Below are 13,833 nucleotides of genomic sequence, written 5' to 3'. Positions count from 1 at the left end.
TTTGGGCTTTCTGCAATGATGCAAAGTTTAGACTGCATGACTGTTAGACACTGAAACTTCCAGAACCTTCATGACATTCCACCAGCTCTAGGCTTCACTCAATTCAAGGTTTCTATCACATCACCACCCCTCCCTCCACCCACCCACCCACCCCCCTCACCCCACACACACACACCCAAACACACACACCCACACACAGTTCCATGATTCACTCACGCATTGGGATCTTGCAAACGATGCGGCTGCGGCTTTCCAAGCAGCTAGTCTGTTTCCAGATGCCGTCCTCATTAGTCACCATGACTGCGCAGATGTCAGGCGGGGGAAAGATTCTCGTTGAAAGTGGGGCGGAGCTCCACTTGGAGAAGTCCACCTTGCTGTCATCCATCCACTTAAACCCAGTGGCTGAGGACAGAGGGATTGTGTTTAACAGGTGCAATGAGTATCTATGGTTGTCAAAGCCAAACATGTGTCTGGACATGTTGTACTTTTCAAAAGTTTGAAGCGCATTTGAAACAATGCTGTAAAGTGAGGATGCTTTCAAAATGACATGAAGTGGTTTAACTTATCAATTTTAAAAACCACACAAACCTAAATCAGTTTTACTATTTTCAAAAGGAATGTTTGAGAATCTAAATATGATATTTCCTATTGACACACTAATGCAGAACGTGGGAAAGATGATGCGTTGGACAGGAGGAAGGCAAGAGCCATAAACTTTGGCACAGTAATTCACTGCTTCAGGCCTTGTATCACCTGTTTCACATTCAACAACAAAACACCTAAATCATGGAAACACCAAACATAGAATGCGCTATAACATTGGGAAAATACCACACTATCCTTTCCTATTTCTGACACAACCGCATCTTTAACTCCCAGTCCAAGATGCGTTGGACTGAAGTAGGTCTGAGTCCACTTGACTTCTTACAAACTCCTACAGAACAAATTGAACTTCATGGCCAATGGGACTTTTAACGTTGATAGCCATGGTCTTACTGTCTCGAGTGACCCCGAGGCCGAGCCACACGCGGTTGGTGATGTGGGGGTTGCTGCTGATGTACTTGGAGACAAAATCGTTCTCCACCTCGCTTTTGATGCTGAGCAGGTGCGCCGATGAATCTGCCAATCAAATGCAAAGGAATTGGAATTCAGGCAAAAAGTTTACAATAGTGACAAACACATTTATGCCAGTCGCTCCTAGTCTTGCTTCAGTCGTTTGAAAACCCAGAAGACAGACACAGCGGACATGAGCAGTAGAATTCAAACTATTTGCCTTAAATGGCGCACGTTAAGAAGATCATGTGACAAATGGACTGCAAAGATACAGCTCTTCTCATCTCTCCAGAGCACCCAAAGAGCACCCGTCATACGAAGAGCAGGGAGACTAGACTTTTTTGAACTTTAACATTTTGTATCTGTATATGCTAAGAGGGTACTTACAAAGTACACTAACTACACAAAGTAGGTTTTACTCTGTGCATCCAAATACGTCTTACGTTTTATTTTATTTTGTTGAGCACAATTACCTGTTAAACTCACACAATAAACAGAATCTCATAATAATACGAATACACATATACATAGAAGTACTTCATGGAGAATCATTGAACAGTGATGAGGTTAGATGCGAGTCAGATGTTATAACTGAAAAGCAAGGCTTTGGGCCTGGGCCTGGGTATGAACAACATCACAATTCATTCCAAATCAGCACCACACCGTGAGATGCCACGTACCCAGCTGCTCACACACTCTCTTGGCGTAAGTGAGGTTGTAGACGGTGTAGTTGTAGAAGGTCATGTCAAAGGCGTAGCAGTGTTCCCCATGCTCCACCCACTGTGAGGCGCCGTCCGTCTTGGGGCAGCGGTGGGATTCTGGGGCTTTCTGAGGTTTCGCTTCTTCAGGTTGTCACAAAACACAATAACCAAACAACACTCAGCAACAACTAACAAAAACAACGAAATGGGCATGAATCAGGTCTAAGTGAGCCTCTGTCAAAAACACACTGTTTTTTTTTTTAGGTGCTTTTAAAAGCAAACAAAAATCACTAAAAGGTCTAAAAGAAAGGAAAGTCTTTAATAACAAGGTCAGTGAAGACCCAAATATTCACCTGGCCACCCGGACAAAGGGGGAAAATTGGTGTAAAATCCTATTTTTCCCGTTTTAATGCTAGGGATGATTTGATAGATATAAATCATTAAATCATTAAAAAGTTCACCAATAACATGTCAGGGCGGGAGTATATCTGTGAATTACCAAAATAATTTAGCGAAAAAAATATTAATTTAAAAGAAAAAACAGATGTTTGAAAGTCTTGAATGCTTTCGAGTCTTGATTCTTATGTTTGTATGTACATTTGCCACATGTATGCTAGCATGCTTATCCGGACACGTGTATGAATTAATCTGGCGTGTTTCTTATTCTCTTTCCCCACCCCCACTATCCCCCTTTACTGAATTGAAACTGAATTGAATAGTTAGGAGGTGAAGGTGTCTCCATCCTTACGCTCTACGGTGCTGTTGTAGCAGAGGGCCCCCTCCATCTTGTCCTGGCAGCTGATGCTTATCCATATCCCGGAGGTGTCCATGAACACACAGCCGTCCACCACAGACCCTTTGTGAAAGCCCGCCGGGCTGTAGTCAAACTTAGACCCGTCCGACCACTCATAGGCAGAACCATTACCCTAATCGGGGGGGGGGAACAGAAGAAAATTTAAAAAAACATACATACACTAATATTTTTGCACACATGAGCATTATATGACCTTCTTGTAATACCTTCATGAAACAGAATGAAATGCTACATATAAAGGCAGATTACAGGGTTTTGGAGAGCTAAATTGGATAGTGACAGAATATCCATTTTTGGGTTGCTGACAACATCCTAGAATTAATATTTGTAAAAACTAGACAATTACAACTTTTTTATTGAACGTGGATGAAATATATTTAGGGGAAAGTTCTGTCATGAATATACAAACAGAATTCGACAGCAAGTTGTCAAATACTGCACAAGAGGACAAAGGCATCAAATACTGTAAGTCCTGAACAAAATGGAGCCCAGGCACTTAAAGGACTTACAGCCTGATTGGACAGGCCGATCCAGAGGGGGAACCCATCCCTTTTGGCCATGGCCAGCAACTCTTTACTCTGGTCGGCACTGAGAATGCTGGCAAGATGGCCACCGCCCTGTGCACACTCCTCCTGGGCTTGAAACCAGGTGAGTTTGCGGCCCTCCACACGGTAGCTGTGGTTGGCATACGTCGTCACATCCCACGGAGACTTCTGGAACTCTTCCCGGTCAGCTTTAGGGGAAAAAATAAGCATTAGTCTTAACTCCTGTGACAGACACGAAGAGTAACACAGAACATCTTCCACAAGATGAACACTGATGACACACAAGGGTTCCTAAGGGTTCTTTTTTCAGGGACTTGCCTCCATGTGCGAGAGTTAAATGTTAACAAGGGTTCCCTCTGGCCACTGGGGGGCTTGGTGACCCCGATAGTAGGTTTGGGTTGCCTAAGCTTAGGAAAAAGAAGAAACACTGGACTCACTTTGCTCAATCTTGCAGGCAACCACAGTCCTTTGCTTGAAGATCTGGAAGTACTGTTTATCGGAGAAAAGATCCCAACGCCCGTCCAGGCTAAGGCCAGCAAGGAACTCTCCCTCCACCTCTGGTCGGCCACCCTTCCAGTTGGAGTACTGCACATACGTGTCGTCATACCACTTCAGCTGCTTGGCTGTGGGGGTAAACGCAGGCCTCGGATCAGTGATGTTCAGGCAGACAGAACGTGCTCAAAGTGCACGTGCAGCTGAGTGAGAGGTAGGAAAGGAGCTCACTGTCATTATCTTTGTGCAGACCCAGCCACACAAACTGGGCCAAGGACTTCAGGGGCATTAGCTTCTTTCTCAGAAACTCATTCTCCTCCTCGTCCCTGATGGTCAACAGCGCCGCCTTTGGGTCTGGAGGAGAATTACACATGGATGACTTGCACAACACAGATACTTAACCTAGTCATCGATACTTGCACATCCTCAGAGGCATTTCTCCAATTGTATGCATTGTCTGTTCAGAGGATGAGTGATGAAGTGTACATTTGGGTAGTTCACTGTATAATGCAGTGTGTACACAAGTGTTTTAGAGCAGTGTGCATCTGAATAACAAGTGTTGGCATGTTCACCAAGTCTGACCTGTCCCTTCATGTAAAAAATCAGATACCATTATCCATTGACCCTAGGTCACATAACCGAGGTGTGGTGAGACCCACACCGCAGGCAACCCTTTTAAAAGTGCCCCGGAAACAATTCCCATGGTCAAATATCAATATCAAATATCAACAAACACAACAGTCAGAGTAATTAGCAATCATTTGGCAAACTTCAAACACTCCTCAAAACATCCAGACCGCCCCGTACGGTGCAGGGCAGACCTCCGACTCACCCAGCTCCTGGCAGGTCTTCTGGATCTGGCCGTTGTCATGGTGGTCCCACCTGGAGTGCAGCATCTGGAAGGTGTAGCAGTTGTTCTTGTAGGGGAACCAGTTGGGGCCGTTCCCCTTGTGAGGGCATTTCATGGACGCATGCTCTGGAGTGATGATGTCCTCTAGGATTCAGGAGAGATTGGTTACTACACTGACCTCGTTCGACCTCGTGACCTCTAACAGTTTCTGTTTTTTTTTTTCAGCGATAGCTTTGTAGAACATAATTCGTTTGAAAGATCCAACAAAGGGCAAGCCAACTTGTCCAGTTTAACTAGACAGTAAAAAGATGTTTTGTCTTTGTGTGCTGAGAAAATGTCTATGGAGAACATAAAAGATGTGGAAAGGTTACTTTCTGTATATGGTATAGCACTGAAAGCCTATGCTTTAAAATGAAAACTTGTGCTGTCCTCCGGCAAAATCCTCGGATGCCCACGCTTGGTTCAAGTTAGCTTGTTCAGAATAACAGACTTGTGGAAGACGGCTTAGCGAAAGAATGTGTTTATTCAATCACATGCCACGATCAGCTCCGTACAACACAAGCATGCACAAGGCACGTCTGCATGTTGAGGAGTCGGTCTCCTTGCTTCTTCCTCTTCTCATTACAAAAAGGTTGTGATTCTTATAGTATGGAATTAACATGTAAACAATACCAAAATGAAAGTAGGAAGTATGACCTAATTTGGTCTGACTCAATTAGGTCTCAATTAATTAAGTGTCTGTCTGGGGTCCTGGCAACCATTGATCTCCAGCTGTTCCTTCCTTCCTGACCCTGGACAATAGCTATTTGATGTCTCAGGGGCCAAATGGTTGGGGAACAGGCCTGCACCCGTCTGTGAGGCCTTAGATGCATATTGACAGAATGGACCTTGCTGTGATTGCATATGACTGAAATCTATGTAATCTAACAGCACCATCCGTTCTTTTTTAAACCAGTTGGACATCAGTCTATTTTCACAAACCAGGTTGTCTTGTTTGCTATCTTTGTGGCTCTATTCTTGGAACTTGACTTGAACGCTTCCAAGCCATTTAAACCACCTGAGGAAACCTTCACGCCGGGGAGTGAGGCTTACTCACTGCACAGCTCTGTACCGCTCGCCTCAAAAGTTATATATGAAACCCTATCAAGACCGAGGGACCTTCCCTCTCCAAGATCTTGCTCTGCCTCTCTTACCATGGGGGATGTGGCAGATAGCTCCGGTCAGGCCCTGCCCACACTCAGTGGCCTTCCAGAAGCCGTCTGTGTCCAGATAGACGCAGCGCCCAGCGGTGACCTCTTCTGACCAGCGGCTGAACACCGTGTGACTGTGGTCCGTCCAGCGGTAGTGCTCCCCATCCTGCCACAAACACACACACAGAGGGCTAGCTGTGCTACAAACGTACAGGACTGGCAGACTGGTTTTCAAGTACCTACAATTAAATAAATGCCAGATACAATCAATCATATGTATATACATTTGGTAGCTTTTGAAAGCTGACAAAGGCTCAAGGACCACTGATCACAGAAAAAAAATCACTTTTACAGTGAAGCTTTACAGTGATTTAAAAACTGAAGCTGAGAAACATTTGCTGTAGTCAAGTAAACTCCCTGACACCCTTCATATATACATAAATACATTTCCTATTCCTAATTCCCGTACATCCTCACTGAATAGGCCGATCCAGAGGGGCTTGCCCAGCCGGCTCACGTTGACCGTCAGCACCGCCTGCTGGAATGCATCGGCCACGCTAGCCAGCTCCATGTCCTGGTTCTTGCACTGCTCCAGCGCGTGGAACCACGTCATGTTCTCCCCATGCACCAGCTGATAGGTGTGGTTGGAAAGGCTGGTCTGCACCTGGAAAGGCTGGTCCGAGACGACAGCCACCTCAGGCTTATCTGGAGGAGAGAAGAGCACTGAGGCTTGGCTTGACGAGAGATAGAGGTGAGGACAAGAGACGAGTGATGATGAGAGCTGAGGGGGGTAGGCTTTCGTCAAAACAACAAGAGGAAAACACAATGCAGAACTGTTACTTGGACAAATTGAGAACAGGCTGGGGGCATGGGTGTATTTAGAGGTGAAGAGTACCGGGGTCAAGAGACACTGAACCCGGAACAGGGAGAGATGTTGGAACAGACAGAGCGATGGGTGTCACAGAGATGGACAGAGAGAGAGATACAAAGGAGATGGATTGCAAGCGAAAGGAAGGAGTGTACAAGCAGGACGGATACCTGCATAGTGCTGGCAAATGGAGACGTTCTGGAAGTCAGTGCAGGACGTGTAGTCCCAGGTGCCCAGGGTGTCTGAGTCTGGATCTCTGAAGATGTAGGCACACAGCTTTGGAGCCTCTGGGCCCTGTGAGACAGGCAAGGGCACATTACACAGACGTAAGCCTTATCTCGATGTCAGAAGACTGTGCATTCATGTATCCATTTTGGATATTGATATTTCTGCAAGTGTTTCTGAAAATCCAGAAGTATCTGTTGAGATGTTCAAGCTTCAGTGGAAAATGAATGTACCCTTATGCACACAGCTTTCCTAAATTCGATCAGCTAAAAATGAGAAGGGAAAACAGCTGGACAGAGACAGAGAGAGAGAGAGAAAGAGAGAAAGAGAGAAAGAGAGAAAACAGAGAAAGAGAGAGTGGCACTTGCATTGACGTGTATGCGCCGGTACTGCCCGTGCACCAGCGGGTGGAAGTTGAGGTAGGTGACGGGCGTGTCGTCCTCCCACAGCATCGCTTGGGAATTGAGCTTGAGGCCGATCCATGTCCTCAGGGCAGGGATGGAGGGCAGGAGGGTGTTGATGAAGTCTGAGGAGAGAGAGAGAGAGAGAGAAAGAAAGAAAGAAAGAAAGAAAGAAAGAGAGAGAGAGCACAAAAACACTGAGTTTAAAAAAACACAGAGAGAGGTCTGGCCAGACGAAGGGAATGAGAGGGTGAGTGGATGCCGGTGGCTAAGTGAATAAGTAATAAGTATGTATAACTGAGTGAAGGAATGACAGATAAGATGAGTGAGCTGATCAGATGAGTGAGCGAGTGACAGTGAATGAATGAGAGACTGAATGATTGATTACATGACTGAGAAAAAGGAGTCAGTCAATTTAATGCATGGGTGAAAATGAGTGGATGACAAAATGGGTAAGTGAGTGAGCGACAGGATCAAGAGAGTGAGTGAATGAGTGAGAGTGAGTGAATGAGTGAATAAGTCAATGAGTTAGAAAGTGAGCGAGTCAGTCTGAGAAGATGAACTAGAAAGCAACTGATAACAGTGGAAAGAGAAGACGATATATAGATGGATGTCTGTGCAGGGAGAAGGAGGTGTGGATGATGTATACAGCCGCGGAAAAAATTAAGAGACCACTTCAAAATTATCAGTTTCTCTGGTTTTACTATTTATTGGTATGTGTTAAAGTAAAATGTACATTTTTGTTTTATTCTATAACCTACTGGCAACTTTCCTACCAAATTTCAAATAAAAATATTGTCATTTAGATCATTTATTTGCAGAAAAATGACAATTGGTCAAAATAGCAAAAAAGATGCAGTGTCTTCAGATCTCGAATAATGCAAAGAAAACAAGCTCATATTCATTTTTAAACTACACAATACTAATGCTTACACTTAGGAAGAGTTCAGAAATCAATATTTGGTGGAAAAACCTTGATTTAAAATCACAACTTTCATGTGTCTTGGCATGCTCTCCACCAGTCTTTCACATTGCCGTTGGGTGACTTTATGCTACTCCTGGCGCAAGAATTCAAGCAGCTCGGCTTCTTTTCATGGCTTGTGACCATCCATCTTCCTCTTGATCACATTTCAGAGGTTTTTGATGGGATTCAGGTCTCGAAATTGGGCTGGCCATGACAGGGTCCTGATCTGGTGGTACTCCATCCACACCTTTACTGGCCTGGCTGTGTGGCATGGAGCATTGCCCTGCTGGAAAAAACATTTCTCAGAGTTGGGGAACATTGTCAGAGCTAAAGGAAGCAAGTTTTTCTTCCGGGACAACGTTGTACTTTGCCTGGCTGAGGTTTGTAAAAGACCATAAGGATTGAAAAAAGCGGACTGGGGGGTCTTCTAGTTCGTCTTCTCTGATGAGTCCAATTTTCAGCTTTGCCCAACACATGGTCGTCTGATGGTTAGACGGAGACCTGGAGAGGCCTACAAGCCAGAGAGTCTTGCACCTACTGTGAAATCGGACTCATCAGAGAAGACGAACTTAGAAGAACCTCCAGTCCGCTTTTTCAATCCTTATGGTCTTTTACAAACCTCAGCCAGGCAAAGTACAACGTTGTCCCGGAAGAAAAACTTGCTTCCTTTTGCTCTGACAATGTTCCCCAACTCTGAGAAGTGTTTTTTCCAGCAGGGCAATGCTCCATGCCACACAGCCAGGCCAGTAAAGGTGTGGATGGAGTACCACCAGATCAGGACCCTGTCATGGCCAGCCCAATTTCGAGACCTGAATCCCATAAAAAACCTCTGAAATGTGATCAAGAGGAAGATGGATGGTCACAAGCCATGAAAAGAAGCCGAGCTGCTTGAATTCTTGCGCCAGGAGTAGCATAAAGTCACCCAACGGCAATGTGAAAGACTGGTGGAGAGCATGCCAAGACACATGAAAGTTGTGATTTTAAATTAAGGTTATTCCACCAAATATTGATTTCTGAACTCTTCCTAAGTGTAAGCATTAGTATTGTGTAGTTTAAATATATGAATATGAGCTTGTTTTCTTTGCATTATTCGAGATCTGAAGACACTGCATCAATTTTGCTATTTTGACCAATTGTCATTTTTCTGCAAATAAATGATCTAAATGACAATATTTTTATTTGAAATTTGGTAGGAATGTTGCCAGTAGGTTATAGAATAAAACTAAAATTTACATTTTACTTTAACACATACCAATAAATAGTAAAACCAGAGAAACTGATAATTTTGAAGTGGTCTCTTAATTTTTTCCGCGGCTGTAGATGGATGTCTGTGCAGGGAGAAGGAGGTGTGGATGATGTATAGATGGATGTCTGTGCAGACAGAAGGAGGTGTGGATGATGTATAGATGGATGTCTGTGCAGACAGAAGGAGGTGTGGATGATGTATAGATGGATGTCTGTGCAGACAGAAGGAGGTGTGGATGATGTATAGATGGATGTCTGTGCAGACAAAAGGAGGTGTGGATGATGTATAGATGGATGTCTGTGCAGACAGAAGGAGGTGTGGATGATGTATAGATGGATGTCTGTGCAGACAAAAGGAGGTGTGGATGATGTATAGATGGATGTATGTGCAGACAAAAGGAGGTGTGGATGATGTATAGATGGATGTCTGTGCAGACAGAAGGAGGTGTGGATGATGTATAGATGGATGTCTGTGCAGACAGAAGGAGGTGTGGATGATGTATAGATGGATGTCTGTGCAGGGAGAAGGAGGTGTGGATGATGTATAGATGGATGTCTGTGCAGGGAGAAGGAGGTGTGGATGATGTATAGATGGATGTCTGTGCAGGTAGAAGGGGGTGTGGATCACCTTGCTCCACCTGGTCTCTGATGGTGATGAGCTGGGCTCTGTGGGCTTGACAGATCTCAGTGGCCTTCTGAAAGGTGATGTCCACAGGCGGGATCAGAGTGTAGCACTGCAAAGGATACAAACACATGGAAAATGGGGATTGTAAATCAACCTGAAACATTTGTATTGCACTAAGCTACACAGGTTCAAGAACATTCGGAGAGAAAGCAATGGGTTAAAATAATAGTTATTGTTTACGTATGTGAAGTGCTGTAACTATTTGCATGTTTTTTTTTTTGTTTGTTTGGGTTGGGCAGAGGTATACTGCATTTGTTATGTATGTGTGTGTGTGTGTGTGTGTGTGTGAGAGAGTGAGTGTGAGTGAGAGAGTGAGTGTGTCAGACCTTGTCTCTGAAGGCAATGGAGCCTCCGTCACAGGGCAGGCCTTTAGGGTGTGGCCCTATTGGCTGCTTCTCTGCTGCAGTCACGTTCAGCACCTCACACACAAACGGCAGCTTCGCTGAGCAGAACTCCTTATATTCTGACAGAGAAGAAGAGGTGGAGTAAAAAAACGGTTAAAGAAAGAGGAAAGGACTCACACACACACACACACACACACACACAAATGTAAAACTGCTTAGGACTACATGGCTTTGCTAGTCTACTGTGCAATCGATTTAAGCAGACCACTTCCTCATCACAAGCCTCACACAGATGTAAAATATGTCCCTACATGGGAACATATGAGGGTGCAATGAAACCGTGCTGCAACCAAAGATGTATTAAAGCACGTTGCTGCTACGGTTACAGGAAACCCACATATTTCACAACCTGCTGTTTCACAGTAGTAGAACTTACTGAGTAGTAGGAGTAGCACGTCTCATTTATTTGTAAGGCTAACAAACTGACAGCATGGAAAAATCAATATTGAGTAAGCCTGCTTGTGCTCCATATTAAGCTTATGTAAGTGCAGAGTGTTTGCTGTGCTAACAGCAATATGAGCTGGAGAAGAGAAGATGCCGTTACCTGGGATCATTGACTCCTGACTGAGTGATGGACACCGGCCCAAAAACGATGAGTGATAAAAATGTAACTGCGTGAATCTAAAACAGAGAAAAAGGCGTGAGATATGTAGGGTATTGTAATTGTATTTTAGTGTCTCAATTTCGTGTCACTTTTATTGAAAAGCTACATTATCAAAATCAGTACTTGACGTCCATTTTGAGACACAGGCATCTCCAAACTCTGTGTGGTAAAGTGATAAATGAAGCAGACACAGGCATCTCAAAACTTTGTGTGGTAAAGTGATAAATGAAGCAGACTCACGGTAGCGGTACATAGGGCCCTGGATCCCTCAAGTCAGCCCACCAATGTATGTATTTAGTTTGAGAATGCTGAAAGACACAAGGTAGCACAAGGGTAGGAATATATACTCACAGACTCTCACACTTTTATGGCTTGGTAGATTCGATTCGATTCAACTATAGTCATAGTATTATTATTATTTTAGGTGTAGGTATAAGAAAAGTACTACAGCATACAAAAGCAAACAGAGGAAGGCATTGACACACCGCAAAAGATAATGAAAAGAGATAAAGGAAAAGAAAGAAAGACTAGAGAATTTGAGAGAGACTTTAACACTAATTTCTGAACCAGTATTCAAACCTATACATCAATGCCTCCTTAAATGATGCCCCACTATACCCCCCCAACCCCATAAACCCACTATTTCACTAACCAACTTATAGTTAGCCTATTCAATTCGGATTCAACCTGCCACCATGCCCCTAAAAACCTTTATAGGATCTGTTCAACCACTCTCCAATATCTTGATTTTTTTTCCATCTTCCAAATTACCTGTATCCTTTGACCTGTAAACGATGGCCATTTTTGCTATGCCCAATCAAAAGTTCACCAAACACACCTCCCTCTTTTTTTTTACCTTATACATGAGGCCACAAGATGAGAATACCTCAATTACTACAATTTTCCCAACCAGCCCTTCAAAAGCTCAAAAAGCCCAGACATCTCTTACAATAAACAAACTAATGATCCACTTATTCTTTACCCCACAGAGATGACATCCCACTCAACTCCCATTCGGGTGTGCCACATGTCTGTCTGTAGGAAAGACGGGAGAGAGAGAGAGAGAGAGATAGAGAGAGAGAGAGAGAGAGAGAGAGAGAGAGAGATACCTTTTGGATTTCCTCCTGCATGGTCCTGGCTGAGTTGATGTTGACGGGCACGGCCAGGCGGCTGTTGTTGCTGGAGCAGTACATGGTCGCCTCCTCGTACGAAAGCTGGGGGTTGGTCACAAACCAGAACTCCTGTCCGTCGACAAACACCGATGTGTCATGGTGGCCCCCTGAACACACACACACACACACACACACACACACACACACACACCACACACACCACACACACACACACGCACACACGCACACGCACACGCACACGCACACTTCAGCGTTTTCACTTGAGTGACACTTCTCAAAAAAGAGTGCACGACAGATCAAACTACTTTTATTTCTTAAGTGCGAAAAGGCCATCATCACTTTTCCTTTTATTATTACAGCTATTATTACATCATTCAGTCAAAAGTATAAGGATCTGGTCGGGAGGATCACGAGTCTTACCTGGGTTATACCAAATCGGCTGTAATGGAGTGGTACCTATTGGTTTGAAATAGAGTAAATAAACAACATTAGCATTCAGCAATTGTTTGGTTTTTGTGCTGCTAGCAAGTATATGTGCCATGAGTGTATGTGTGTGGAAGTGTGTGTGTGTGTGTGTGTGTGGAAGTGTGTCTGAGTGTGTGTGTGGATGACTGAATGTGTGTATTTATCTTAATCAATTGAATGCCATAACTGGTTCACCCACAACCTCTAATTATATAATCGTTTTTATAACTGTACCCTATCTAAGGACTCAATACAATGCCGGTCTGGAAGAGAAGGTTGTCAGTTTAGCCTAGTGTTGTGATTGTCAGAATGACAAGCTCATCTCCTCATGTAGACCTCATGTATTGCATGCTGATGCACATACGATACGAACCGTGTGCACACATGACAACTAATTTCAGTCAATGCAGGCAAAATGCGTAGTGGATAGACTAGTTGTTACCAAGGTATAGATGTCTTTATGGAAAAGGTAGCAAAGTTAAAGGCTTCGATGGAGGATGGACTACCCTTCTTCACCTGTCGTACATTACACCCCTCACAACGTTTTAACTTTTTTTTTTTTTTGTGGTGCCCCACCCTGGACTAGCTGCCCTAGCAGTGCTGATTAGACTGAGCTGATAATGAGCCTGCCCCCACCCCCCCCACACACACACACACACACACGACACAGCTGTTTAATGAACCTGACCCACACAAACACACACGCACACACACACACACACGCACACACACACGACACAGCTGTTTAATGAACCTGACCCACACACACACTCATACATGACACAGCTGTTAATGAACCTGACACACACACACACACACACACACACACACACGACTCTTAGTGAAACTGTGCCAAATATCAAATCTTTTTAGAAGTATGCAGCTATTAAGAAAACAAAGTAAGATTTAGATGTTTTCAAAGCATCTTAAGTGGTTCAAGGCAAAGAGGCATAGCCTATGTCAGGCATGCTGATATCAGTCATTAAACCTTGTGAAAAGTCAAAAGTCACTAGGACATAACATAAGCCACGGGCTCCCCTCCATCCACCATCAAGGCCTTAAACAAACAATCCTCTAGATTGCGTCAGTAGATTATGTTGATTTTGTATGGTTGTGTATACATCAGGTGTGGTCGTGTATTATAAAAATGAAATGGTGTTTGCATTATGCTAGCAGCATGAATAAGGACTTGAG

The 13,833-nt window shown here is 44.1% G+C and overlaps 1 protein-coding gene across 2 annotated transcripts in view; it reads right to left on the bottom strand.

Annotated features, from left to right (window-relative positions):
* Nucleotides 1-13,833, bottom strand: part of ly75 (lymphocyte antigen 75) — a 30,900-nt gene that overhangs the window by 310 nt on the left and 16,757 nt on the right. For both annotated transcript variants that reach the window (XM_080833902.1, XM_080833903.1), the window contains exons 17-34: nt 12,595-12,630; nt 12,151-12,320; nt 11,282-11,349; nt 10,982-11,058; nt 10,360-10,496; nt 9,977-10,082; nt 7,107-7,264; nt 6,684-6,807; nt 6,115-6,350; nt 5,649-5,811; nt 4,438-4,599; nt 3,837-3,959; nt 3,551-3,736; nt 3,078-3,301; nt 2,503-2,680; nt 1,734-1,895; nt 997-1,119; nt 217-402 (exon numbers count right to left, since the gene is read on the bottom strand). In XM_080833902.1, the coding sequence (XP_080690028.1) occupies nt 217-402; nt 997-1,119; nt 1,734-1,895; nt 2,503-2,680; nt 3,078-3,301; nt 3,551-3,736; nt 3,837-3,959; nt 4,438-4,599; nt 5,649-5,811; nt 6,115-6,350; nt 6,684-6,807; nt 7,107-7,264; nt 9,977-10,082; nt 10,360-10,496; nt 10,982-11,058; nt 11,282-11,349; nt 12,151-12,320; nt 12,595-12,630 (2,619 nt within the window). The remainder of the gene's footprint in view (nt 1-216; nt 403-996; nt 1,120-1,733; nt 1,896-2,502; nt 2,681-3,077; nt 3,302-3,550; nt 3,737-3,836; nt 3,960-4,437; nt 4,600-5,648; nt 5,812-6,114; nt 6,351-6,683; nt 6,808-7,106; nt 7,265-9,976; nt 10,083-10,359; nt 10,497-10,981; nt 11,059-11,281; nt 11,350-12,150; nt 12,321-12,594; nt 12,631-13,833) is intronic.

This window comes from Sprattus sprattus (genome assembly GCF_963457725.1).
Source record: "Sprattus sprattus genome assembly, chromosome: 3".
NCBI lineage: Eukaryota > Metazoa > Chordata > Actinopteri > Clupeiformes > Clupeidae > Sprattus > Sprattus sprattus.
This window is presented reverse-complemented; position numbering and strand designations above follow the sequence as displayed.